The sequence below is a fragment of the Giraffa tippelskirchi genome, chromosome 11 (assembly GCF_054371585.1).
Source record: "Giraffa tippelskirchi isolate mGirTip1 chromosome 11, T2T-mGirTip1v1.2.pri, whole genome shotgun sequence".
NCBI classification, from domain to species: Eukaryota; Metazoa; Chordata; class Mammalia; order Artiodactyla; family Giraffidae; genus Giraffa; species Giraffa tippelskirchi.
Window position 1 is genome coordinate 98,587,773 of NC_137285.1, and position 26,951 is coordinate 98,614,723.

General features: G+C 43.2%; 1 protein-coding gene across 7 annotated transcripts in view; it reads left to right on the top strand.

Annotated features, from left to right (window-relative positions):
• Positions 1 to 26,951, top strand: part of NCAM1 (neural cell adhesion molecule 1) — a 357,436-nt gene that overhangs the window by 94,257 nt on the left and 236,228 nt on the right. Inside the window, exon 2 of one of the 7 annotated variants that reach the window (XM_081544728.1) lies at positions 552 to 573. The exons of the other annotated variants lie outside the window; for them this stretch is intronic. Within the exon in view, the coding sequence (XP_081400854.1) occupies positions 567 to 573 (7 nt within the window). The 5' untranslated portion in view covers positions 552 to 566. The remainder of the gene's footprint in view (positions 1 to 551; positions 574 to 26,951) is intronic. 7 annotated transcript variants of the gene reach the window in all.

The following is a 26,951-nucleotide window of genomic DNA, read 5'->3' on the forward strand; positions in this document are numbered from 1 at the left end:
TTGTAGCGTTGGGAAGTGTGCTGTTATATTCTGTGAAGCTAGGAGCAGCTGACTGTACAGTAACTTGACTATTCGGTTATGTAGTGGAGAATACCAGCTTCAGATTTGTTTTGATTCCTTTATGTGAACTGATTGTAGACCAGCTCACTGGAGTGGAACAGGAGGATGTAAAGAGAGAAGATACAAACTTCTTTAAGTCTCCTCTTGTTAAGCCGTTGTATTGTGTCTTTGGGGAAAAAAAAAAACATTAAGATTTGTTCTCCCCCATTTGAAACAACAGTAATAACAACATCACTCTGATGCCCTCGGGCGACAGATCAGCCTGGAGTGGCTCGACTTGTGGTCAGCTGATCGGTGACCAGCTGATGACCCCTGTGTTTTTGTGGCGATGCCTGGTTCAGACCTCCCTACCCCTCCCAGCACCACCCTACCCCCTCAATCCTTTTTACACAGCACCAGGAAAGAAAAACCCTCTGAAGAAAACTCCCTCAGCTTTCTCCCTGCCCATCCCCCAAATGATCTTTTCATTTTTTTTTTTTTTAACTTAACAGATTTCCTAACCTATCATGGAAGGTAAGCTGAGTTGAGAAAGTGAATTTTGAACTGAGTCCTGAAAGGTATACATCATGTCCAGTAAAGTGAGGAATAGATGAGAATTCAAGGCACAGAGAACAGCATGAGCAAATCCCTGAAGGCACATAAGTGTTTGTACTGATTAGTTTGAACCTGCATATGATTTTTTTAAAATTTATTTATTTATCTATTGTTTTACTTTACAATATTGTATTGGTTTTGCCATACATTGACATGAGCCCGCCATGGGTGTACATGTGTTCCCCTTCCAGAACCCCCCTCCCCCCTCCCTCTGCATCCCATCCCTCTGGGTCATCCTTTATTTTTAACTGGAGCATCGTTGCTTTACGTGCTGTGTCGGTTTCTTCTGTACGGTGCAAATCAGCTATATGTGTACACATATCCCCTCCCTCTGGAGCTTCCTTCCCACACGTCCCCCACCAAATCCCAACCCTCCCGTGGGATCCCTTTATTCTTAATCCACTTTCCTCCTCTCCAGTTTCAAGGAAAAGAAACACCTTTTGGAAGCTGAGTTTTGCGCTTGTTTCCACCTCCTCTGACTTCCTCTGGGACCTTGTTCTGTCCGTTAAGACTCTCCCTGTGGCGTTTCCTTCAGCAGCTCTTTCCCTCCGGCCCTCAGATGTTGTAAGGTTTCCGAGGGCCTGAGAGGAGCAGTGAAAGCCATGCCTGTCTTCACTTCTCTTCCTTTTTTCCTCCATCATGTGTCTCAGAAGCGGAATCCTTACCTCCTTTTTCTTCCACAGCCATGCTATTGAAATTGCATCCCTCTCCATCACCGCTTCCTCAAGCTCTGCCTTGACCGTACTACACCCCAGGAAGGCCTGTCCTTGGGCCTGCAGAGCATCCACCTGCGTGGACCCCAAGTCTGTCTCAACCTCTGCTCCCTCCTCTGGCTCCAGTGCCCATCTCCACGCCTGCCTTCCTGGGTGCACTTAGAGCCCAATCCATCCACACCCACCATCTCCCGTCCTTCCCTTCCTCCCCTCACCAGGGTTTCCATCTCTTCCTCACTGTCGCCCTGTCCCTTGTGAGGCTCTCTGGTTCTGCCTCTACCCTCACTTTTCCATTTCCTCTGCACAAACCACATGTGCCCTCTGTGGCATCACTGCCACCCCTACTCTGCTGCTCACCTCTCTTACCTGCTGCTGTCAGATAAATCTTCGGAAAATATCATTCTGATCCCACAACCTTCCTTTTCCAGAATCTTCCATGACTCTTCACCTTTATTGACAACATGTGCAAAGCACTTAGAATTGTGTCTGGCTCACATGTGCTCAGCAGTGGCATTGTTTTTCTCCTCTTCCTCACCATCATCTGTATTCTCAGTCTCTTATTTTACCATTTAAATCTTCAAGGATCTGGGAGAACCTTCTCTTCTGCTGTATTTTTATATTTGTTGCTTTTCTCTCCTGCCTTCCACCATCACGGCGGGATGACATATTTAGGTTTACCAAGGACTGAGACTAAGGCAATGAATGACATACTGTCCCTGGGCTCATGGAACTCTGGGTCTAGTAAAGACCCAGATGTGTAAGCAGGAAAGTGGGACACACCCTGAGGGATTCTGTAATAGAGCGTAACAGAAGCTAAGTAACTTGGTTGTATTCCCGTTTGCCTGGATTTATGGCTAGGAGTAAAGGTGAGGACAGAGGCCCTGAGAACTGTACCATCTGAAGTAGCTGCTAGCAGTTCAGTCCAGAGCCTCCCCAGTTCTGACCAGAGGCAGTAGAAGCAGCCCTGCTCTAATGGGTCAGGAGAGCCCTGGAGAGGACGCGGGATCAATCCTTGGTACCGTTCCTCTCTCCTCCAGACCAGCTGCAGCCTGGTGGAGGTTATAGAACTGTTCTTCTGCCAGTCAAAGGGCAGACTGGCATCTCCTGCTGGCTTGAATCCAGGCTGGGCTTCTGAACACATAAACTCTTCCTGGTGTGGTTGTGGAGCAGAGTGGACGGAAGCAGAATGGAAGATGGGGTGGGGGGAGTGTTGGAGAGTGTATCCTCTAAGAGGGGGAGCCATCTGAATAGAGAGACCAGTGCACACTGCTCTTCTGGAGACTGTTTAGTGCTCGAGAGCCTTGTGCTTGGCAGGGTGGGAATGTCTGCACCTCGGGGTACCTGGAAGGCAGACAGAGTGCCATCTCCTCCCTGGCTCCCTGGAATCCTGATCGGGTGCAGCAGCAGCCTTCCTGGTTCCCCCAAGTCCTTGTGAAGCAGGATTGAGTAGACAAGGCAGGAATTGTGGATATGCTGCCAAGTGAGAAGATGCTAGATGCAGGGATGGGCTCAGGAGAGAGGTGGGGCGGCCAGGGGTCTCTGAGGGGCTCTCCATTACAGATGAGGGTGAAGGTGAACCCTCATTCCAGAAAGTGCTACAGAATGTACACGGAGATCATCACATAGTTGGAAATTACCAGTGGATCGAGGTAGAGAGAACCTGGTGAGACCGGCTGCCTGCTCACCACTAATGGCCTTTCATGACTGTCCTGCATCACCTTCCCATCCTGTGTGTTTTGGTCTCTCCTTTCCTCACCTCACATCAGAGAGGTCAGATAGAGAGGGAGGGACTAGAAATTCCTAGTACAAACCTCTTGTCTCCCTATCCTCCACCAACACCCCACCCAGGGGCTGGTCTAGGAGAGGGTCTTCATTCCACCATGCACTGAAGGAAGACAAGTGAAGAGCCTTGCAGTGAGGTTTTAGATGTAAGTGGACTAACTTTAACCTCTGGACGTGCCTGGAAAGTTCTGGCCGCTACTGTGGCTAAGCAGTGGGAATAGGGATTTGGCAGAGTACAGCTAAAGGTAATGGTTTGCAAATGTAAACCCATTTCATTTTTATACTCCTGAAAAGCCAGGGTTTCTTGGCACAGTCAAAGTGTACAGTTAACCAGAAGGTACAGCCAAGATGCCATGGGCAAGATGAGGTTAGAGATAACCCTTCTGGAATGATGAGGACCTTTCTGCTGAGGGGACTGAGCTCACGTTCAGAGTTGAAGGATCGAAGTACACTGGAGAGAACCAGGGCTTGTGGGAGCGGGGAGGTGGAGTGGGGGAGAAGGCATTTCAGGCAGAGGATCCTGTGTGTAAAAGCTTAAGGGAGGGAAGCAGAACAGAAGCAAAACCCAGGGGATTCCAGGTAGTTCCCCAACAACGAGAGAAGTCGGCGCAGTAGGGATGAGGCCAGAGGGCAAGAAAGGGGCAGGTCAAAGAGAGGGTTTTACTGCGTCCCGTGGGTGACAGGGAGGGTTTAAATAGAAGCAGATTATGCATGTGCACAGCCAGGAGAGACCACTTTCTCCCAGAACTCCTGCTCTCCCCTTCCCTATCTGTGACTTTTGAAATCCTGCTTTTAATTTAAGGTATATCTGAAATGCTGTTGTTGTTTAGTCGCTAAGTCATGTCCAACTCTTTTGCAACCCCATAGACACTAGCCAGCCAGGCTCCTCTGTCCATGGAATTCTCTAGGCAAGAATACTGGAGTGGGTAGCCATTCCCTTCTCCAGGGGGCCTTTTCGACCCAGGGATTGAACCTGCATCTCCAGCATTGCAGGTGGATTCTTTGCCGCTGAGCTACTTGGGAAGCCTGCATCTCTTTTAAGAACTTCTGTGATCTCTCCAGATGGTAGCAAACTCTCAGAGGCTGCATGTCGCTGTGACACTTTCAGCTCCGTGTCTTGTAGGACACTCCTTGTGCTCAGGGCCATTCCCCATCTCTGCCCTGCAAGGTCCACCTCTAAGGTTTAAGGCAGCTTCCAGACCTACCCCCAGTGCCTGGCCCTGTGCCTGCTCCTAGCACAGTTCCTCTAGGTGGTTGTGTGAGTGTAAGTGTGGCCTAGACAGCTTTGAGTGTTTGTCTTGTTTTAATACTTCACAGCAGGTTTGCTGAGGATCACTGTTTTCTGATATGATACTGACAGTGATATTTAATGATGTTTTCCTTATACTGTTTAGCCCTGGCAGAACTTAGCCAAGGTCAGTCAAATCTTTTCAACCAAATGTAACAGGACTTTCCTGGGTCCAGTGGAAATCTACAAAGTCTGAAGAGTTTTCTCTTCAAAACCAGGATCTCAGGCAAGGATTGAATACGTTCTTTGGTTCCTTCTCTTCTGCCTGCTTTTTCTTGCACTGCTATGTGAGAGTATTGTCTGAGCATCTTTGGATCAATAACTTCTTGAGGACATGGACACACTCCAAGAAGAACCCACTAACCTTTACTTAACTTTTGAAGAAAGATGAGAAAGTAATTTGTTTTCACTGTGTTGTATTTTCCTTTGTCAGTTCTTATTACGTGCACGCACACACACACACACACACACACACACACACACACACACACACACACACACACACACACACACACACACACACAGGGGCTGTAAAACATGATTTGTAGAACCTAGCAACAAAATGCATTAGTGAACTTTTACCCATTTTTATTTCTAGGGACAAGCAGGGTGGTACGTTGTTGAGCTAATATGTCTCCAGGTTTAGCATATTCTTTAAATAGATAGGAAATAAAGGCACACGGGTTTACAGGAGACGCAGATCACAATTTTCTTACTGTGTAAGTATTTTTCTTCCTTCCTTCCTGGGAAGGAAGCTGGTTTCTCCCTCCCAATAGGCAAACCAGCCTTGGTCGACTCCCTGTGCTGCGCTGGCTTCCTTGGGCAGAGAGAAGATGACCATTTCAGGGACTTAGGTCATTGCGGGCTGTGAGACCCTCTCCCAAGGACATTACAGTGGCTCAGGGCCAGGCCTCCGAGCTCCTACTGGGAGGGTAATGGTGGCGGGAGAGAGGAAGTGAACTCAGACACATCGGAGCCCTGGGAGAGACCGTTCCCTTCCCACCTTTCCATCTCAGACAGCCCTTCGAGCTCACTGCAGGACCCCTTGCATTGTGACTCCCAAGTGGAAGGCAATGGAACACACTGGAGCATGCGTCTGTGGTTCTGAAATGCCATCATGCATTATTTATACCCCTTGATACAAAAATATATCACAAATGAATTTAAATGAGAGAGAATATTTCTTCTTTTTCCCTTGATGATAGATTCAGACTGGATAAATTCTTTTATTTTATTTCCTCCTGTCTGCTAAACTAGGCCAGCGTGTTTTAGAAATATGCTTTTCTCTTTGAGGTGAGTGAAGTGGCTCAGCTGAAGGAAATTTTTCTTTGAATAAAAGAGTTTTCTTTTTTTTTTTTAAACCGGCTTTCACACTGTGTTGCGTTCTCTGCTGATCAGCTTCGGGAATGTTAGAAGTTCTGTCATTGAAAGCTCTGTGGGAAGATGAATAGAGCTACAAAGCTATAGGTGAATTATGAAAAACAGATGAGTGGCGGTCTGTTTCTGAAGACTTGCTCCATCGCTTCTGATGGCATTTGGGGAAAATAACGTGGGAGAGAGAGCACAGTTTGATTATTTATCAGAAGAGTGCTCAGTAGTCTGTACTAATTTGATTGCTCTTAAAGAACCAGAGAGAAAACGATCCGTAGAGAGTAATCATGTTACTGAGTGCCCGGTAGGTGCCAGGTGCTGTTTGAACGCTGTACTTAGGTGACTCACTTAATCCAGTCCCCAGGGTTGATATTAGTATCACCTTGTTTCACAGTAGAATAGAGAAGAGGTTAAGGAACTCGCTTAGGTGCACAGAGCCGGAAAGGGAGGCGTCTGGGCCTTGAGCACAGGCAGCCAAATGCTGGTGGCCACATGATAAACTGTTATGCTGTGTTGCCTTCCCTGCCCATGCTGATGGGACCAAAACCTCGTTGGCCCACAGTACACAGAGCCTGTCATTTCTACTTCACGTTTATACACAGCTCTCAGCCACCTTCAATTGAATCTTTGCTTTTACAACTATAGGTTAAGACAAGTTGATTCTTTTCAGCAAGGGAGCCAAAGACACCTACCTGGCTGGAAAGTTACCTGTTCACAGTCTTAAGTGTTTTATGTTAGCAACAAAGCAGGTGATAAAGATAGATAGACAGGTATGTAGATAAATGGATAGACAGATGGATAGCATAATAGAGAACAGTTCATAGATATGGAAAGATACTGGCTTAAATTGCATCTTTTAAAACTCCTATTTGTAAGGCTTTCACATAATCCGTGTAGGCAGTGGCCCAGGCACTCGGGAGATTTGTGACTTTTTGCTACCGATGCTTTTACAGGAACACATGGTTCTTCCAAGACTTGTAAAACAGGAGCTAACATCTTCATTAGGTGGTGTTTTTCCTGAGTAACATTATAATAGATAAAAAAGTGAATCCTATTTTCCTGTTAGATTCTAGTTGTTTATTTAATTGAATATATACTTCAGGACATTCTTATTCTACATGGAATAAAGTCACCAGTAAGAGTAAAATCACGCTTACAGTAAGAATTAAATCAAACCACAGTGAAAGTCTTTTCAAATAACTTAATATTTTAATCCCAGATACAGCAACACAGAAAAGCAAATTTCAAATATTAACAATGTGTTGGACTTTGAACAGGCCAAGGAATAAGAGAGCCTCTTCCTCCCAGGCCACACCAGGTGGGCGGTGAAATGTCCATCCTCCGTGTAGCCTCAGAGCTGCTTCGCTGTAGCACCAGCTCTGTAACGGGGGAAAGTCTTCCGCGCCGTTCCCAGCGCGCAGGACATCACCTCCACTTCCCCTTTCTCCCAGTTCTCACGTGTACCAGTGCCCGTGGCTGCTGTCCTGAGACGTGCCAGCCGGCTGCAGGGACACTTCTGCTGCAATTCACCCCTCTGGGCCTCAAAGTTCTGTGTCTGAAAGTGGGGGCAGGGAGCAGTGTCTCCTTCAGGGCATTTTCACTGAGACTTAGCTCCTTAGCACACTGACCACTCTGTCCTCTGCTTTCCCTGAGAAAAAGACAAAACTGAACTCTAAAAAGTTAAGGAAAGAGAGGTGGAAAGACCATTTGTGGGACTGACATTGCCATCTCCTCCAAGGATATTCTTTCTAACAGAAATCTTGAAAGCTTTCAAAACAGTGGGTATTTAGGTGTGTAGAAAGTGATCTTAAACTTCTACTTTACAACGTTACGTAAATGGGTTTTGTACATCACTTTATAGATTAGGTTTGCCTTCTAGGCATATCTTTGGGTCCAGCTTATGACCTGTGCAAACTTGAGTATCCCAGGACATGGAATCTTGCCTCTGATTGTGTCACTGAAGAGTGAGGACTCTCCCTTTTGAACTCAGATGTAAACTCACCCATCTGGTTGGCAGCTTTCTCACCCATCTTGATGTTGAAGTGCCCTGAAACGGGTAGTATCTCTGATTCTCTGGGATCCTGCTGCTTTTGCTCTAGCCTCAGTTTTTTTCATCTGTAAAATGGCCGTGGTCTCGTGTTAGAAGGCACGTGCTTTGGGCTGTACTGCCCCAGCTCTGCCTCTCTCCAGCTGAGTGACCTCACACAATTGCTTCTGGAAGTTTCAGGTGTCCCCATGGAGAGTAAAGGGGACAAAGTAAAACTTTTGTCACTCAGAAAGTACTCGCTAAGCCTCGTATCGTCAAATTTGGTCCTTCTTAACTCTTACTTGTGTCAGCCCCCTTCAGATCTCTAGATTCCAGAACTGATGGCCCAGCCTGGCTTGGTGTCTGGGAGGTGGGCAGAAAGGGGTTGATACTTCACTGGCTTAGTGACAAATCAAGTCCTTTGCTACTCGGTTTGGTTCCCAATCATTCAGCATCCCTTCAGCAATGCTGAGGATACAGTGCTGGAGAAGATATGCAAAGTTCCTGCCCTGACATTATACTCAACTTAGATCTTTTGTAAACAGAACTCAGGGGTTTCCCTGGTGGCTCAGTGGTAAGGAATCCACCTGCCAATGCAGAAGACGCAGGCTCAATCCCTGGATTGGGAAGACCCCCTGGAGAAGGAAATGGCAACCCATTCCAGTATGCTTGCTTGGAGAACTCCACAGACAGATGAGCCTGGTGGGTCCATGGGGTTGCTAAAGGGTTGGACACAACTTAGCAACTAACCAACAACAACAAAACAGACCTGACAGTGTCAGCTGATCTGCTTTTGAGCCCAAGATCCTGCTATCAGGGAGTTTCTGATTACTGAGTACAGAGTTTTCTCTTTGGGGTGACACTGATGTTTTAGAACTTGATGTAGATGGCAATTATACAATAATATAGCACTGAACTGTACACTTTTAAATGGTTAATTTTGCATTATGTGAATTTTGCCTCAATTGAAAAAAAAGATCTTATGATCAGCTCCATGGGCTTCACCCTAATTTGTGATTCATCCTGGGCCTGATTCTTACTGACCTTATATAATTTCTTCCCTGTAAATTCCTTTCCTTTATTTGGAAATGCCTTCAAAACTCTTGGGTCAGGACCAGTTGTAGCCTATGTAATATGACATCAGAACCTGAAAGAGTGGTTTCCACGTGTGATGAGTTAATAATAATTTTATCTCCTAGTAATGCCTAAGATTCTCCTTCTGTTTCCACACTTTCATGCAGGGCAGTGTCACTTTTTTGTGAATACTCTTTGGGAAGCATCTTGGGAAGGGAACAAAAGGGCTGAAAGTGCTGAAGGAGGTTTGGTTTCCACAGGCTGCTCTGCCCCAGATGGTATAGCCCTGCATGCCAAAGCTCCAAAGGACAGAGTGGAAAAATAGGGGTTCTAACAGAGAGCACCCCACCTGGCACCAATTTCCTCCTCTGTCTACACTCCCCTGAGTGAGAGCTAAAACAGTTACAAGAGCTTCCCATAAAACTAAGGAGCTGTCTGTCCTATTGACAAGGGGTGTTTGAGCGCTGTCCAGTGGCTTGTGCTGAAACAGGGGTGAGAGAAAACTTGATTGAATCAGTTTCTTAATGAGACACAAATCCACCATTCTGATGGAAGATCCATTGGATTCAGGCATTTGGCATGAGCCAGAGACAATCTGCAACAGACATTTGTCTCCCTGTGGCTGGTATGGATGTCTCAGATGCAATCAATTCTATAGCATTTCCGCATTTCCAGCTGTTGCTGTGTTCTGGGGAAAAGGCAAGGGCAGATGAATGAAGGAGACAGAGAATGAATGAGAGAGAGAGTTTGTATGTGACTGGATATGATTTATTTTTGTATATATCAAATTAGTAAATGAATGAATGTTGTCCATATTTAGTGATAATAAGTAAATCATAATTATAAATAAAGCTTGTAAGTACTTACAGAATGTAGACTAGAAAAAATCCAAAACTATTTGCTCAGGCCCTGATCCAAATTTTTAACTTCTATTTTTTCTAAGCAGTAACAGATAATTTGTATAGCAGGTTTAAGAAATTCTACTCTTTTCCCTTACTTCCTTTAAAAGGTGTAGTGGATGCTTGGTTAAATCACCTGAGGCTATTTTCCCTTCTGGTGCAGGATATATTTTTTTTAACCTGGAGTAATGGGCTTCTAGGATAGTCACATTCATACTGTTTAACCCTGTCCCACGATGATAAACTTTATGTCAAAATCTAGAATCTACAGACACATAAAAGAATAAATTACATCTGTGCATATTCTTTAGATTTATCCAGATGTTAAAAATAGTTAATTTTTTTTTTTTTTTTTTTTTTTTTTTTTATTTTTTATTTTTTATAAATTTATTTATTTTAGTTGGGGGCTAATTACTTTACAATATTGTAATAGTTTCTGCCATACATTGACATGAATCAGCCACGGGTTTACATGTGTTCCCCTTCCCGGACCCCCCACCCACCTCCCTCCCCATCCCATCCTTCTGGATCATCCCATTGCCCCGGCCCTGAGCCCTTGTCACATGCATCGAACATGGAATGGTGCTCTGTTTCACATATGACAATACACATGTCTCAATGCCATTCTCCCAGAACGTCCCACCCTCACCTTCTCCCTCAGAGTCCATAAAAATTGTTCCATGCATCTGTGTCTCTTATTCTGTCTCGCATATAGGGTTATCGTTACCATCTTTCAAATTCCATATATATGCATTAGTATACTGTATTGTTGTTTTTCTTTCTGGCTTACTTCACTCTGTATAATGGGCTCCAGTTTCATCCATCTCAGTAGAACCAATTCAAATGTATTTTTTTTAATGGCTGAGTAATATTCCATTGTGTATATGTACCACAGCTTCCTTATCCATTCGTCTGCTGATGGACATCTAGGTTGCTTCCATGTCCTGGCTATTGTAAACAGTGCTGCGATGAACATTGGGGTACACGCGTCTCTTTCAATTCTGGTTTCCTCGGTGTATATGCCCAGCAGTGGGATTGCTGGGTCATATGGCAGTTCTATTCCCAGTTTTTTAAGGAATCTCCACACTGTTCTCCATAGTGGCTGTACTAGTTTGCATTCCCACCAACAGTGTAAGAGGGTTCCCTTTTCTCCACACCCTCTCCAGCATTTATTGCTTGTAGACTTTTGGATAGCAGCCATTCTGACTGGTGTGAAATGATACCTCATTGTGGTTTTGATTTGCATTTCTCTAATAATGAGTGATGTTGAGCATCTTTTCATGTGTTTGTTAGCCATCTGTATGTCTTCTTTGGAGAAATGTCTGTTTAGTTCTTTGGCCCATTTTTTGATTGGGTCGTTTATTTTTCGGGAATTCAGCTGCAGAAGTTGCTTGTATATTTTTGATATTAATTGTTTGTCTGTTGCTTCATTTGCTATTATTTTCTCCCATTCTGAAGGATGGTAAACTTCCAAACTCATTCTATGAGGCCACCATCACCCTAATTCCAAAACCAGACAAAGATGTCACAAAAAAGGAAAACTACAGGCCAATATCACTGATGAACATAGATGCAAAAATCCTTAATAAAATTCTAGCAAACAGAATCCAACATCATATTAAAAAGATCATACATCATGACCAAGTGGGCTTTATCCCAGGAATGCAAGGTTTTTTTAACATCCGCAAATCAATCAATGTAATACACCACATTAACAAATTGAAAGAAAAAAACCATATGGTTATCTCAATAGATGCAGAAAAAGCCTTTGACAAAATTCAGCATCCATTTATGATTAAAACCCTCCAGAAAGCAGGAATAGAAGGAACATATCTCAACATAATAAAAGCTATATATGACAAACCCACAGCAAACATTATCCTCAATGGTGAAAAATTGAAAGCATTTCCCCTAAAGTCAGGAACAAGGCAAGGATGCCCACTTTCACCACTACTATTCAACATAGTTTTGGAAGTTTTGGCCACAGCAATCAGAGCTGAAAAAGAAATAAAAGGAATACAGATAGGAAAAGAAGAAGTAAAACTCTCACTGTTTGCAGATGACATGATCCTCTACATAGAAAACCCTAAAGACTCTACTAGAAAATTACTAGAGTTGATCAATGAATATAGTAAAGTTGCAGGATATAAAATTAACACACAGAAATCCCTTGCATTCCTATACTCCAATAATGAGAAAACAGAAAGAGAAATTAAGGAAACAATACCATTCACCATTGCATCAAAAAGAATAAAATACTTAGGAATATATCTACCTAAAGAAACAAAAGACTTATATATAGAAAACTATAAAACACTGATGAAAGAAATCAAAGAGGACACAAGCAGATGGAGAAATATACCGTGTTCATGGATTGGAAGAATTAATATAGTGAAAATGAGTATTCTACCCAAAGCAATCTACAGATTCAATGCAATCCCTATCAAGCTACCAATGGTATTTTTCACAGAACTAGAACAAATCATCTCACAATTTGTATGGAAATATAAGAAACCTCGAATAGCCAAAGCAATCTTGAGGAAGAAGAATGGAACTGGAGGAATCAACCTGCCTGACTTCAGGCTCTACTACAAAGCCACAGTCATCAAGACAGTATGGTATTGACACAAAGATAGAAATATAGATCAATGGAACAAAATAGAAAGCCCAGAGATAAACCCACGCACATATGGACACCTTATCTTCGACAAAGGAGGCAAGAATATACAATGGAGAAAAGACAATCTCTTTAACAAGTGGTGCTGGGAAAACTGGTCAACCACTTGTAAAAGAATGAAACTAGAACACTTCCTAACACCGTACACAAAAATAAACTCAAAATGGATTAAAGATCTAAACGTAAGACCAGAAACTATAAAACTCCTAGAGGAAAACATAGGCAAAACACTCTCCGACATAAATCACAGCAGGATCCTCCATGACCCACCTCCCAGAATATTGGAAATAAAAGCAAAAATAAACAAATGGGACCTAATTAAAATTAAAAGCTTTTGCACAACAAAGGAAACTATAAAAATAGTTAATTTTTAAAATTTTGTGAGCCCCAAATTTCACAAGGTATTACTGACCCATCATAGATGCATGTTCTGTTTTATATTATTCCCTTATATTCTATATTCTGTCATTTTCTATTCCATGTCATATGATTTTATGTTGGAACATACAACATTGCTGTACAGAATCCATGGACAGTTTTGGGCCTCTGTGAATTCCTCAACCAACTTTCAAAACTTCTGTTTATTCGTACTTGTGTGCATTTTCTGAAAGCTTTACTGATGACATTAATCAAGTGTTTCCAAGGTGATCTTAGTGACCCAGAGAAGCTGAAGAGCTACTCCCTTGGAAGGGCTCTAGTTACACAATAAGTCAGAGATTATTTTGATAAGTTTGTAATTCATTTAATTACAAATTTAATTTCAAGGCAACCTTAACATGAATAGTGATTTAAGAAATCCTTTTCCTTTTTCTGTGGTAGAGTTTCTTTTTACCCAGTATACTTTCCTAAGCTGGAGCATCACTATGTGTAGAAATAAAAGCATGGGCTACATTATTTTCAGTTCTCTTCTAATTTGAACTTTAACCAAAATGCTCTTTTAATTAAAAAAAGTAATATGTGTTTATTATTGAAAATTTACAAACTCAGACAAAAGAGGAAAATGAAAATTACCCATTAAACTACCACCTAAAAATAAGTAATATTAGCATTTTTGTACCCATCTTTTGGATCTTTTTCCTATGTCATATGTATGTATTTTACAACCTATGGTTTTTGATATTATAGTACAAACTTACTTTGCTCATTGTAATATCATTTCTGCATGTGATTTTCCACTGTATTTTTTTAAATGTCAAAGATACTTGTAGAATATTTAATTGGCTGATTTATTTTAACAATTCTTATCATTGAGCATTATTAGTTTCTTTTTTTTCACCTATCAACAGTATTGCAATGAACATCCTTATAGATTTCCACACCCATTTTATATTCTTAGTACAAATTTCTACAGACGGTATGAGTAGGTCTAAAGATACAACCAGTCCATCCTAAAGGAAATCAGTCCTAAATATTCATTGGAAGAACTGAAGCTGAAACTCCAATACTTTGGCCACCTGATACGAAGAGCTGACTCATTTGAAAAGACCCTCATGCTGGGAAAGATTGAAGGCAGGAGGAGAAGGGGACGACAGAGGCTGAGATGGTTGGATGGCATCACCGACTCGATGGACATGAGTGTGAATAAGCTCTGGGAGTTGGTGATGGACAGGGAAGCCTGTCCATCCATGCCAGTCCACGGAGTTGCAAAGAGTCGGACATGACTGAGGGACTGAACTGAACTGAAAGATACAAATGTTTCTGAGACATACTTCATAGTGGTCATGCTGTACACTGCCCTCCTGGGAGGTGATTCTGATGGAGAGGCAGGGCTGAGTTTGCTGCCTTACACGTCCTTGATCTTCCATGTGCAATGTCTCTTCGGCTCAGGGAACCACGCTACACACGATGTAGCATCAAAGTGCACCTTTTGAAGAGGGGTCTTTTCCATTGCCTTTCCTAGAGAAGTGTTCAGTAACACAGGGATTTCATTAGGGATGGAATCTGTGTGGGTGGTAAGTTGTTTACTTGACTGTAGTCGAATCCAGTACTTTGCTGAATTGGATCTGCTGGTGATACTCACCTAAGGGAATTGCTACAAGTCGAGTCAATAAAGCAATTTCAAATGGAAGAAAACCTGAACTCCCTGTTTAAAGAATAAATAGACAAAGGATGTTTCCTGTGACACATTGGTGATTAAAATGGACTTTGAAGAACTCTTGAGCTTTGGGAAGCAGATTTGGTATTTCTCAGAAGTCATCTTTTATGAAATGTGACCTGAGTTTCTATCTCGTGCCTAATCTGAGCAGCACCCTTACTGTAGTCCCTGCTCCTTCGCCAGAAATGTGGGTTTGCATAGCATTTTGGGCAAATGAGGAAGCCAGGAGTAGAGAAGCTGGTAAAAACCATAACACACTGAAAGGAAACTGAACTTGCACCATTTAGCTTTGTCTGATGATAGGAGTGGTTTCTTGCCTTACAATAACCGGAGGAGTATATTTTTCCTTTTTCCTGCATCACTTTAAAGAAAATTTTGTGAAATCTGGACTTATTTTTTAAAATCTTCCGAACTTTTCCCCCTGTAAATAACAGTACTGACCCTAACCTCCCCAGCCTGTCCTACTTGTATAATGTCAGTGAGAGTCAAACTGATAGTACTGTAATGATATTAGACACCCTTATCCCCACTTATAACCGTGTGCTCTCACCCCTAGAAAAATTCCCTTCAAGGACCTGAGTGTTCTTGGGGGGATGTCTTCTCTCCTGTGTTCCCCTCTGAGTCCTCTTTTGTAGAGTGCAGCTCTGCACCTCTGCCTTGGCTTCTGTTGCCTTCTGCCCCAGGTCCAGTCTCTGTACTATCAACCACAGTATAAATGCTCAGCTAATACCTAGTGAGTTTTGTTGAATGCATCCTCAGGGCACCAACTATTCTGTGTTCCTTGGAGCGTAGGTTGCAATAAGGCCACATTGTCACATGCAAAAGGGGAGTTCACTACTTTCCCAGGGTGTCGTGCTTTTGCCTCGGGGACACCAGAGCAGCTTGGTTATGCCCCCATGTCACCCAGAGCCCATCATCAGAAAGGTTCTTCTGATTTCTCCATGTCTGCACCCTCTCTTCTGTGTTTAGCCCAAACTCATAGGTCTAGGCTGGGGATAAATCTGTGTGGCCTCTACCCTGCTGTATTCAAAATCATTGCTTCCCTCCAACCTGAGTCAAATTGGTTAGCCTGGCTCTTTCCTGTATTTAGAGAAATTCAATTGCTGATTGACTCCCCTTCTAAGCTCGCTGAATATGCTCAGAGATGTCTGAACTTGGATTCAAGCTACCAGTGCATGAAATAGGCAATTTGTAGGGGGGAAGACTGAGATTCAGGAAAATGAGACCACCTACCCAGCTAGTAAGCAATGATCGTTCTGATTCTGGCACCCTTGTCCATGTTCTTTGGGAAATTCCTGATGTTCGGCTGAAGACCAGTGTCAGCCAGTTTAGTGGCAGGGATGCTGGGTTTGTGGGCATAATATTAAAATCTCAGCTTCAGCATTTTAAACCTTAACCCGAGGCATTAGCTATACCCTTCACAATCTGCTTGCCCTTGAGGGAGGGTGCTTTTCCAGTTGATTCTTCAGAGTGCTATTGAATTTCATTGGGTAAACCCTGAAAATCTAATGGTAGGTAATAGCTATGCCTCAGAAATTACACAGAAGCTTGAAAGTTTGCTGGAAAATCCTCTCCTTATTCCCTGATCACAGAACTAAAGAGAGGCCTGAGAGGCTATTTTGACTGTGGAGAGTTTGACCTCTTGGGCTCTTTGGAGGCCAGGTGGGCCTGGTTCCCAGATCTTTGCATACCGTTGCTAATAGCTTTATGTTTTGATAGAAAGTCAGAAGTTTTTTTTCTTTTCCTTCATTTGTGATATCTCTTGGCGTGGCATTTGAGGACTTTCTCCATAACTGTTGTGATTAAGCCTGAGTCAGAGGGAGCAGAGAGCTACTCACAGGGGAAGCATAACATTGATAAAAGTGGTGGATGGACTCTTTGGGGAGGATATAAGAAAGCCTTGAGACAAAGGTCTACCTGGAAGTGACTGCTGTGTCACCAGCTGCATTCGGTGCTGACCCGTCTGAAAGTGACAGGCCCAGGCATAATGCAGCCCAGGCTGCCCTGTTTGTAATAGATGGGGCTCAACCCACAGGGACATGTCCAAAAATTGCTGATGCATTAAACACATTCTTTATATTTTGAAATGTTTTAATATACTTCCTTGGCTTGCCTTATTTTCATAAATTTTTCCTTCTCTGAGGAAAATTTCAGCATTTCTCACTTGAATTTCAGTTTTCATGAGGTTGACATTTCCCTCAGTGTATTGTTGGCTATAAATTATTGAGATATATTAAATAAAGCTCTGCCTCCTGGGCCCCAAACACCCTGTAAAATGGATGAAAAATAAATGATTTAAGAAGAGTCTTGCTGATCTACAGAGCCAGTTACAAAAATAATGATGCCAAAAGGAATGTAGAAGTGGAAAATGGTCAACATTTTAAATTTAGTGTTTACCCTCAAACCCAGAGCTGTGCTTTACAGAATTTTTTTTTTTTTTTACTAATTGTGGAATTCTCTAGTAACCTAAAATCATTTCCATAAAGAGAAAATATTATTAAGATTGTGCAGTAAGTTTTGCACATAAATATACTTCTCCTGTTACATAGTTAATGTGTTCTTGCTGGTCTCAATCCTCTCCCTGTTGTTTTAGCTGCACACCCTTTCTGGTGAGTTCTCTGTAAACCGTATCTTTGTGTGACAGACTCTCGGATTCCCAAGGTTCCCATCTCTTGGTTTAATGTCCTGTGACTTGTCTCTAACAAGTATAACATGACAAAAGTGGTGGATCAGCACTTCTGTGATTACTTTATATGAGATTGTAATGTCTGACTTCCTGAGCCACTCTCTCCTTTCCTGGCCATGTTGGAAAGTCCCATCTGAGAGGGACCTCCAGTTCCAGTGAGGTCCTCAAGCCCAACAGTCTGCAAGGAAATGAATGCTACCAACAAAGCAGGTCCCTCCTCAGTCAAATTCCAGAAGAGATCATAGCCCTGGCCAGCATCTTCATGGCAACCTTGTAAGGCCCTGGGGCAGAAGACCCAGTCAGGCCATGCTTAGACTCCTGACCTATAGAAACACTTAGCCAATAAGTATGCATTTGTTTTAAACCACTAATTTGGGTATAATATTGTTACACAGCCACAGACAACTGCTACGTTTTGGTACAGACTTATCCTCTGAGTCTTACATCCATCTAATAATTTAATCATCCATTCATTATAAGTTTCTTGTGCATCTCCTACAACCCCAGGCTTGGTGTTAGGTGCTAGAGAAACGAAGAATAAATAAATCATAGTCTCTTTAAACTGTATTAGTAATAAGTATTGTGGAAGGTTGGAGAAGGAAAATGGCAACACACTTCAATATTCTTGCCTGGGAAATCCCATGGACAGAGGAGCCTGACGGGTAACAGTCCCTGGGGTCAAAAAGGAATCAGACACAACTTAGCGACTAAAGAACAAACAATTAGGCAGGGAACCTAGCCTGTGGGTGGTGAAAGGGAAGGGCGATGTCAGGAATGACCCCCGAGCTGCAGGGACCCCTGGACTGTATATGATAGTGACTGGGAGTTAACCAGGTGGTGTGTAGGAAAGAATAGAGAGGTGGTGAGCACCCAGAGAGGGTGTGATGTTAGCAAAGGTGTGGAGGTGAGAGGTGAAGTACTGGATTCAGAGATGAGTAGGGGTAGGATAAAAGGTCTAGTGCGCTGTGTTAGGGAACTTAGGCTTGACCCTCCAGGCAGAGTGGGCTATTGAAGAATTTAAACATAATGATGAAGACGCAGTCATATTTTATTTTATTTGAGAGCAGGGCCAGATTTCTTTTTTATTAATTTTTATTGGAGTATAGTTGCTTTACAGTGCTGTGTTTCTTTTGTATGGCAGAGTGAATCAGCTATATATATATCCGCTCTTTTTGGATTTCCTTCCCATCTAGGTGGCCACGGAGCACTGAGTAGGGTTCTGTGCTACACAGTAGGTTCTCATCAGTTATCTGTTTTAGGCATAGTATCAATAGTGTGTATATGTCAATCCCAGTCTCCTAATTCATCCAGCCTCCTCTCTTTCCTCCTTGTAATTTAGAGGGAGAGCTCTGGCAATTGGGAAGTCTGAATTTGAGGGAACTAGGATGGAATCGAGCCTCTTAAGCTGCTGTGAGTGTCTAAATTAGGGGTGTGGTAGAATGGAGAAAAAGGATAAGTATATATGAGGGGAACTCTACTAATTTGTCACTGATTGTGGGGTTGGAGGGTTTCCCTGGTGGCGCAGTGGTAAAGAATGAGTATGCAATGCAGGAGAGGTGGGTTCAATCCCCGTGTTCAGAAGATACTATGGAGGAGGGCACAGCAACCCACTCCAGGATTCTTGTCTGGAGAACCCCATGGACAGAGGAGCCTGGCGGGCTACAGTCCATGGGGTCATGAAGAGTCGGACACAACTGAAGCTATTGAGCACACACATAAGGTTGGAGGAGAGGGACAGAAGGAAATCAAAGATGTTCCTAGCCTGAATGCGCAGACTCATCAATTAAAACAGAGAACAAAAAATAACAGGTTTGTGTACACACAAAAGGAGGTCACTCTGTGAGATGATGGATGTGTTAACCTTATTGTGACGGCCATTTTCCAGTATACACATAAATCATCATGCTGGACATCTTCTGTACATCACATAATGATATCTGTTAACTATGGCTCAATAAAGCTGGAAAAAATAAGAAAAACAAACAAAAAAGAGGTTTAGCATGAAAGAGGATGTGCGTGTTAGCCGCTCAGTCGTGTCCGACTCTCTGCGACCCATGGACTGGAGCCCACCTGGCTCCTCTGTCCATGGAATTTTCCAGGCAAGAATACTGGGGTGAGTTGCCATTTCCTCTAGAGGATCTTCCCAACCCATGGATTGAACTCAGGTCTCTTGCGTCTCCTGCATTGGCAGGCAGATTCTTTAGCACTGAGCCACCTGGGAATAAATCCAGTTATGGACAGGTTGAATTTGAGTGCCTCTGGGAGCTCCAACGTGAAGATGTTCAACAGACAGTTGGTCGTTGCCGGAGTCCAGCTCCAGCAGGTCAGGGCTCCCTCAGGATGGACGGCGTCGGCGATACGAATGAGAAGACACAGCGAGTCGTGGTGTTTCCAAGTGTCTTCTGACTTTATTGTTTTTAAGACAGCTTTTATATTTTTAGTGGTACATAGAAACAAATGTAAAGTATAGAGTCATGCCAGATCAGCTCGATGGATCAGCAGTTTTTGATCCATATCGGAACCAGAACACTGTTTGTGTTTCTAAGTTATAAAAGGTTTAAAATTGTTTACATCATCTTCTGGCCCAGAGGCCTGCTAACATCTTGTGACTCTTTTATTGATAAGAGTTGACCAGCCAGGACACTTTTGTATCAGGCACAGCAGGAAAGAATTCATTAATAGAAAGTTTCAAGGTAAAACCTGTTTTCGGTAATTTACTCTATGCCTTGAGCTTAACAGAAAAGAATGTGGTTCCATAAAGTCATAGTACAGCAAGCTGAAACAATATAGCACAAAGGTCAGTTCTTAGCAAAATCACCAGCTGAATTAACAATTGTCTTATTATTTGTATTAAAACTAAACTTTTATTTATATAAATCCCTAACTATTATGCTTTCATTATATAGGCTAGATACGTTAAGAGTAGAAAAGGCATAATGAGTAAGTATAGACTAAGTTACAGTTTTATAAAGCAACATTTCTTATATTTTCTAACAAGCCTTTCTTTCCTACAAAGGGCTCTGTGCCCATTGGGGCTTTCTGTGTGGAGGCTCTCAATGCTGTTCTGTTGTTAAGGGGCAGTCAAGCACATTAGCTCCAAAGGCACAGGTACATTTATTAAACAAACCAATATGCTAGCAAGAGGAATTTAGATTAGCATATTTTATATCCCAGATAATTTTATTTAGGGTGCTACCGTTCAGGGGCCTTGTCGATTGAGATTTCAGATTGATCTATTTTAGAAGAGAATCAGGAAAAGCCTTTTTTCTAAGTCACAGAAAATAAGAAGAGGTTTATTGTAGCAAACATCAGAAAGACAGATATCATCTTTAAGGTGAGTGCTGGGGGCAGCCTTCCGAGAACTCCTGAGGGCTGAGAAGCCGTGCTCAATCAACCCTCTACCTCATAACTCTGTCATGGGTGGGATCTCGTGAGCTGGCTCCCGGCAGGTTGTATTGTTCACTGCGTTGTAGGAATTCCCTCACCCCACTGCATGGTCCTGTAGTGCAGAGGATGTGGAAATATATGTGGATTTCCTTGGATAGGGAAATGTTTTCCTCAGGGAAGGGCCTGGTTGCCATTGAAAGGTGGATGTGGAGAGAGTCGGTGAGGAGGTATGTTTTCAATGAGGAAGGTTTCCAGAGAGCCTGGGAGAAAGGGCTGTGAGAGGGGATGGGTGTGAAAAGGGTCACTGAGAGTATACAGAAGGGGGAGTTTAGACTGAGGTAGACTTGCTCTTCCTTGGCACAGAAGCCTTGCCATCCAGCAGTGGCCTCTTCATGGGTTCCCACATTTATGGGATCTTTATATGGAGAAGGATGCTTGGCTTGTTGAATGGAACCCTCTGAAATTTGCTATTTTTAAATTCAGAATTAGAGTTGGCTTTCATTCTGTAGTTGTTTGGAGCAGATGGTGCAGAACTGCTTCCTCTTGACCTTTAAAGGAGCTGCGAGGAGTAGAGTCCGGTGACAGCCCATTTCTGCTTCTCCCTGCCTCCCACACAGACTCCCTCAGCTTAACTGTAGATGCTTTCATAGCCAGCCTGGTGTGGGATTGCTCCACTGCCTTTGGCTGATGCTACTGACAGCATGGTGGACTCACCTGACAAATAAAGATGCCCTAATCTGAAGAAAGACATTATTTGCTTAGAGGTTCAAATAAATGAGAAACATGGCTTTGGTGACCTGAAATCTGCTGTCTCTGTTATTGGACTTTTTTTTTTTTTCCTTTCTCATCATGACATCTTCATTCTCCATTGACTTTATTGTTACTTTCATTCTCTGGTCAAACAACTTGAAAAAGGAACTAGGAAATAGGCAGCACAGTAATAAAGCAAGAAAACAGAGTTCTAGGCTTCTTCCCCCACTTGCAGAGGAAATCATGGTGGAGAAACCCTGCTATCTTGTACTGTGTTGGGCTAAGTTGCGTCCAACTCTATGCGACCCTATGGACTGTATAACCCACCAGGCTCCTCCATTCTGAGTTCTCCAGGCAAGAATACTGGAGTGGGCTGCCATGCCCTCCTCCAGGAGATGTTCTGGACCCAGGGATCGAACCCACGTCTCTTACATCTCCTGCATTGGCAGGCGGTTCTTTACCACTAGCACCAGCTGAGTTACACAAGTCATTTAATTTTTCTGGGCCTCAGTTGCTCTCTTAGTAAAATGGGGTAAATTATACTTTGCCAGCTGTAGGGCAGAGAATCTCTTTCTGTCTTTTTTAGATCTAAGACTCTTCTAGTGCTTTGGAGTCCATGGGAGAGTGTTACAGTTATGTATTGCTGTCTAACAAGCAAGCCCAAAGTTCAGTGGCCTGAAACAGCTATTTTTTTTTTTAAATACATTTATTTATTTTAGTTGGGGGCTAATTACTTTACAATACTGTAGTAGTTTTTGCCATACATTGACATGAATCAGCCATGGGTTTACATGTGTTCCCTTTCCTGGACCCCCCTCCCATCTCACTCCCCATCCCATCCCTCTGGGTCATCCCATTGCCCCAGCCCTGAGCATTTGTCTCATGCATCAAACATGGAATGGTGTTCTGTTTCACATATGATAATATACATGTTTCAATGCTATTCTCCCAGAATGTCCCACCCTCACCTTCTCCCTCAGAGTCCATAAGACTGTTCTATGCATCTGTGTCTCTTATTCTGTCTCGCATATAGGGTTATCGTTACCATCTTTCAAATTCCATATATATATGCATTAGTATACTGTATTGGTGTTTTTCTTTCTGGCTTACTTCACTCTGTATAATGGGCTCCAGTTTCATCCATCTCAATAGAACCGATTCAAATGTATTTTTTTAATGGCTGAGTAATATTCCATTGTGTATATATACCACAGCTTCCTTATCCATTCGTCTGCTGATGGACATCTAGGTTGCTTCCATGTCCTGGCTATTGTAAACAGCTATTTTATTTTGCTTATGTCTTTGTGGACGTGAGGAAGGATTTGGCTGGACAGTTTGGGCCTGATCCTCATGGCATCTGTTTTGGTGGCTGGGCCTGAAGGATAAGGCTTCCCAGGTGGTGCTAGTGATAAAGAATTAGCCTGACAACGTAGGAGATGCAAGAGATGCAGTTCTAACGCCTGGGTCAGAAGATCCCCTGGAGAAGGAAATGGCAACCCGCTCCAGTATTCTTGCCTGGAGAATTCCATGGACAGAGGAGCCCAGCAGGCTCCAGTTGGGTCACAAAGAGTCGGGCATGACTGAGCACAGTACAGCAACTGGAGACAGACTTCCAGGATGACTCCTTTGTTTACACTTCTGACGCCTCTGTGCTTGTTGTCCCATCTCTCCATGGCTCCTTCTCCAGGGCCTCTCCTTGGGGCTTGAGCTGGTCACGGCCCAGCCTTCGGAGGGTGGCCACTTCTTACGTGCCTCTCCCAAGAAGCAGAAAGTGTTAGGGCAGTTAAGGGCCTCACCTGTAACTGGCACAGAGTTACTTCCACCAAATTTTGTTGGTCGAGGCATTGCAGGGCCCACCTCTTGATGGCAGGGATACACTGCAGCTTAGCATGCGGTTGGGGTGTAATGTGGCTGCCATCTTTGTAAAGTGTGCTCTGTCCCTTAAATGGAGAAAAAGCTTGGTTTTAGGGATAATTATGTAGAACACTTGGCACTGTAGCAAGTGCTTAATGAATGGTACATTGTTACTAATCCAGTGGAAACAAAGGGTACACAGGAATGATTAGCGGGGACCTCTTTCCTCGCCAGAACTCTATAGGGAGCGTGTGTGGAGGGGTTACTTAGGAGATAGAATCAATGAATCAGAACATATTAGAGAAGACTGAGTATTGAATGTGAGAGTCTCAAAACAGTCCGGATAAAGCAGAAAATATAAATATTTTTCTGCTTTCTAAAAGATTTTATTTCAAGAGTTTTTAAGATAATTTTGACTAAGTTTTTCTGTACTTTAAAGTATTTGTCTCTAGGTTTTGTAGCTCTTGGCTGTTCCACTTAAAAAGATAATTCAGGAGCATTTCAGACAAGATATTTAACAAGACTGTGATATATTCCCTTGCTGGTTGATACATCATGTTTTATGATACCATAGTGGCTGATTCCAGGGGATAATTGAAAATCAGTGTCTCTTTTTTGGCATTATGAACTAAATTTGGATATTTATATCCATCTGTGTATAATGTAGCAATATTCCCTTTAAAGACCTAACCCACATCCTGAAGAAAAGTATGTGTACATTTCTTTTAAACAGTCTGGTCTTTGTAAGCCTCAGCTTATGAAGAATTCTAGTTTTGGGAGTTGATTTAGAAAGATTCTTCTTCCTATGCACTCATAAACATGGTTTAAATTATTCACAGTTTGATAAAGGCTATGTTGTTTTATGTGGGATCCCAACTATGAGAGAGGTTTCCCATTGTTCTCTGTCCCAAAAGTGAATCTCATGTTTTAGACTACAAAGTTCATTTTTTAAAAATTCCTATATATAAATTTCAATATTTGGAAAGATTATGTTTGTATATCTTTTGCATTTCCTCAGTGTTCCCCCACATTTCCTTTGGACTAGCGATTTAGCTGTTACTAGTCACTCTGATATTTTTCTATAACTGTGAAAAGTTCACAAAGTGTCAATCAAGTTGTTGAAATAGATGAAGGAAGACAAAAAATGGTAGTTAAGTGACTGACCAACCTCCCTGGTAGAAAGTTTGCATACTTTACTGGAGACTCCTTCTAATCTTTCCCCCCAAGCCCAGATCTGTGTTTTACCTCTAATCTCAAAAGTAGTGAATTATGGAAGTAAATAGTCCAAATACAAAGAAAGTTCTCAACTGGTGAAGGCAAGCCTTCCTGGCAATGGTACTGACACTCCACAGATCTGGGAAAGGAACAGAAGAGATCTCCTGCTTTGAAATTTCCCACTTTCTTTCCCACTCTGGGTCAGCTTGGTTGGCTTGGACTTGGGGCAAATACATGGGACTCACATCCTGTCCTCTCTATATGTAAACTACGAGACTTGAATTGGGGTTCTGTGTGATTCTGTATCTGTACAGCCCAAGTGGGGATTTGATTTTCACTGGATTAATCCACTTGATAAAAGTGAGCCCATCTCAGTGGTTTGTCTTGTGAGCCCCTCGTCATGCCAAGTCGCTTCAGTCATGTCCGACTCTGTGCGACGCGATGGACTGCAGCCTGCCAGGCCGCTCCGTCCATGGGATTCTCCAGGCAAGGATATTGGAGTGGGTTGCCATGCCTTCCTCCAGGAGCACCTATGTTGTATGCAGGTATGCAGCCTGGCACTGGCCCGAGGAGAAGCACCCTACCTCTTAGCTGTCATCTGCCAGGAAGGTGGGAGGCAGTGCAAGCACAGTGCATGCACTGGTCCACACCAGTGAGTTGTTATTGTGGTACAATATGTGTACCATTTTGCCGTTAGCAACATTGATTACATTGACAATATTGTCCAACCATCATATCTTCTAGTTCCAAAACATTTTCATCACTCAAAAGAAAACCCCATACTCATCAGGAAGTTGCTCCTTGTTCTCACCTCCCCCACCCATAGCAACCACAATCTGTGCTCCGTCTCTCTCAATCTCCCTATTCTGGACATTTCTGAACATAAATGGAATCATACTTCTATGTGTGGCCTTTCGTGTCTGGCTTCTTTCACTGAGCATAATATTTTCAACACTGACGATTTTTATTGAATGCCTGTGATGTACTGGGTGCTGTATATGTAGTGAAAGAAAAAGCCAGCACGTTCCCTGTCCTCATGAATTTCACGAATAAGTAAATGAGTAAACAAATGACCTTGAACCATGCTAAGTGCCACAAGAAGACAAATAGGGTACTGGGCTAGAGAATAATGAAGGGAGTGGCTGATACTTAACAAAAAGGCCAAGGAGACTGCTCCAAGATAACAATGTCTAAATAGAAAACTGAAAGTTTAGAAGGAACCAGACGTGTGAAGAATCTGTTCAGTTCAGTTACTAAGTCGTGTCCCACTCTTTGTGACCCCATGGACTGCAGCATGCCAGAGTTGCCTGCCCTTCACTATCTCCTGGAGTTTGCTCAGATTCGAATCCACTGAGTCGGGGATGCTATCTAATGATCTCATCCTTTTCTGCCCCCTTCTCCTTTTGCCTTTAATCTTTCCCAGCATCAGTGTCTTTTCCAATGAGTCAGTTCTTTGCATCAAGTGGCCAAAGTATTGAGACTTCAGCTTCAGCATCAGTCCTTCCAATGAATATTCAGGGTTGATTTCCTCTAGGATTGACTGGTTTGATCTTCTTGCTGTCCAAGGGACTCTCAAGAGGTTTCTCCAGCACCACAATTCAAAAACATCAATTCTTTGGCACTCAGCTTTCTTTATAGTCCAGCTCTCACATTCATACATGACTACTGGGAAAACCATAGCTTTGACAGAAGGAATAGCATGTGTAGGGGCTTCCCTGGTGGTTCAGTGGTAAAGAATCTGCCTGCAGTGTGGGAGACCTGGGTTCAATCCCTGGGTTGGGAAGATCTCCTGGAGAAGGAAATGGCAACCCACTCCAGTATTCTTGCCTGGAGAATCCCACGGACAGAGGAGCCTGGTAGGCTACCATCCATAGCATGTGCAAAGGCCCAGAGGTGGGAAAGAGTCTTGCAGCCTCTCACAGAAGGCAGATGTGGCTGAAGCAGAGGCAGCCAGGCTCTGATGTCATTCTGAAGACAACGTGATGCCAATGGAGCATTTTAAGGGGAGAAGGAACCTGAGCTAACTTCCTGAGTGCTGTATGGAGGGCAGCGGCAGGACTGGCCAGAGACTGTTCCAGGGGTTTGTAGAGGATGTGGTAGAGATTCATCGCCATCTCCTAGTGCACAGTTGTGTCTGCCTGTTGTTAATTTTGAGATGGCTTTCCTGACTCTCAGATTTAGACTCTGCTCTCCAGCTGTGACCAGGCTGGCCCTGCAGTTGTGGCCAAGCCTTGTGCTCAGAAGTCTTCATCTACAGTGTAGGTTCTGAACTCGACATCACACCTACTGCCAAAGTTATCTCTCAGCCTTGTTCTGCCTCTTCTTGGGGCCACTCGATTGGTTATGCTGAGCTCTGCAGAAGAACTGCCTTGTTGCAAGGTGCCCCGTTCACATGGTGCTGTGTAGACACCCAGCAGGCCCACATGACTGCCAGGACTTAGCAGATTCACACCTTCTGTCCAGTCTCAGGGGCTGCTCAC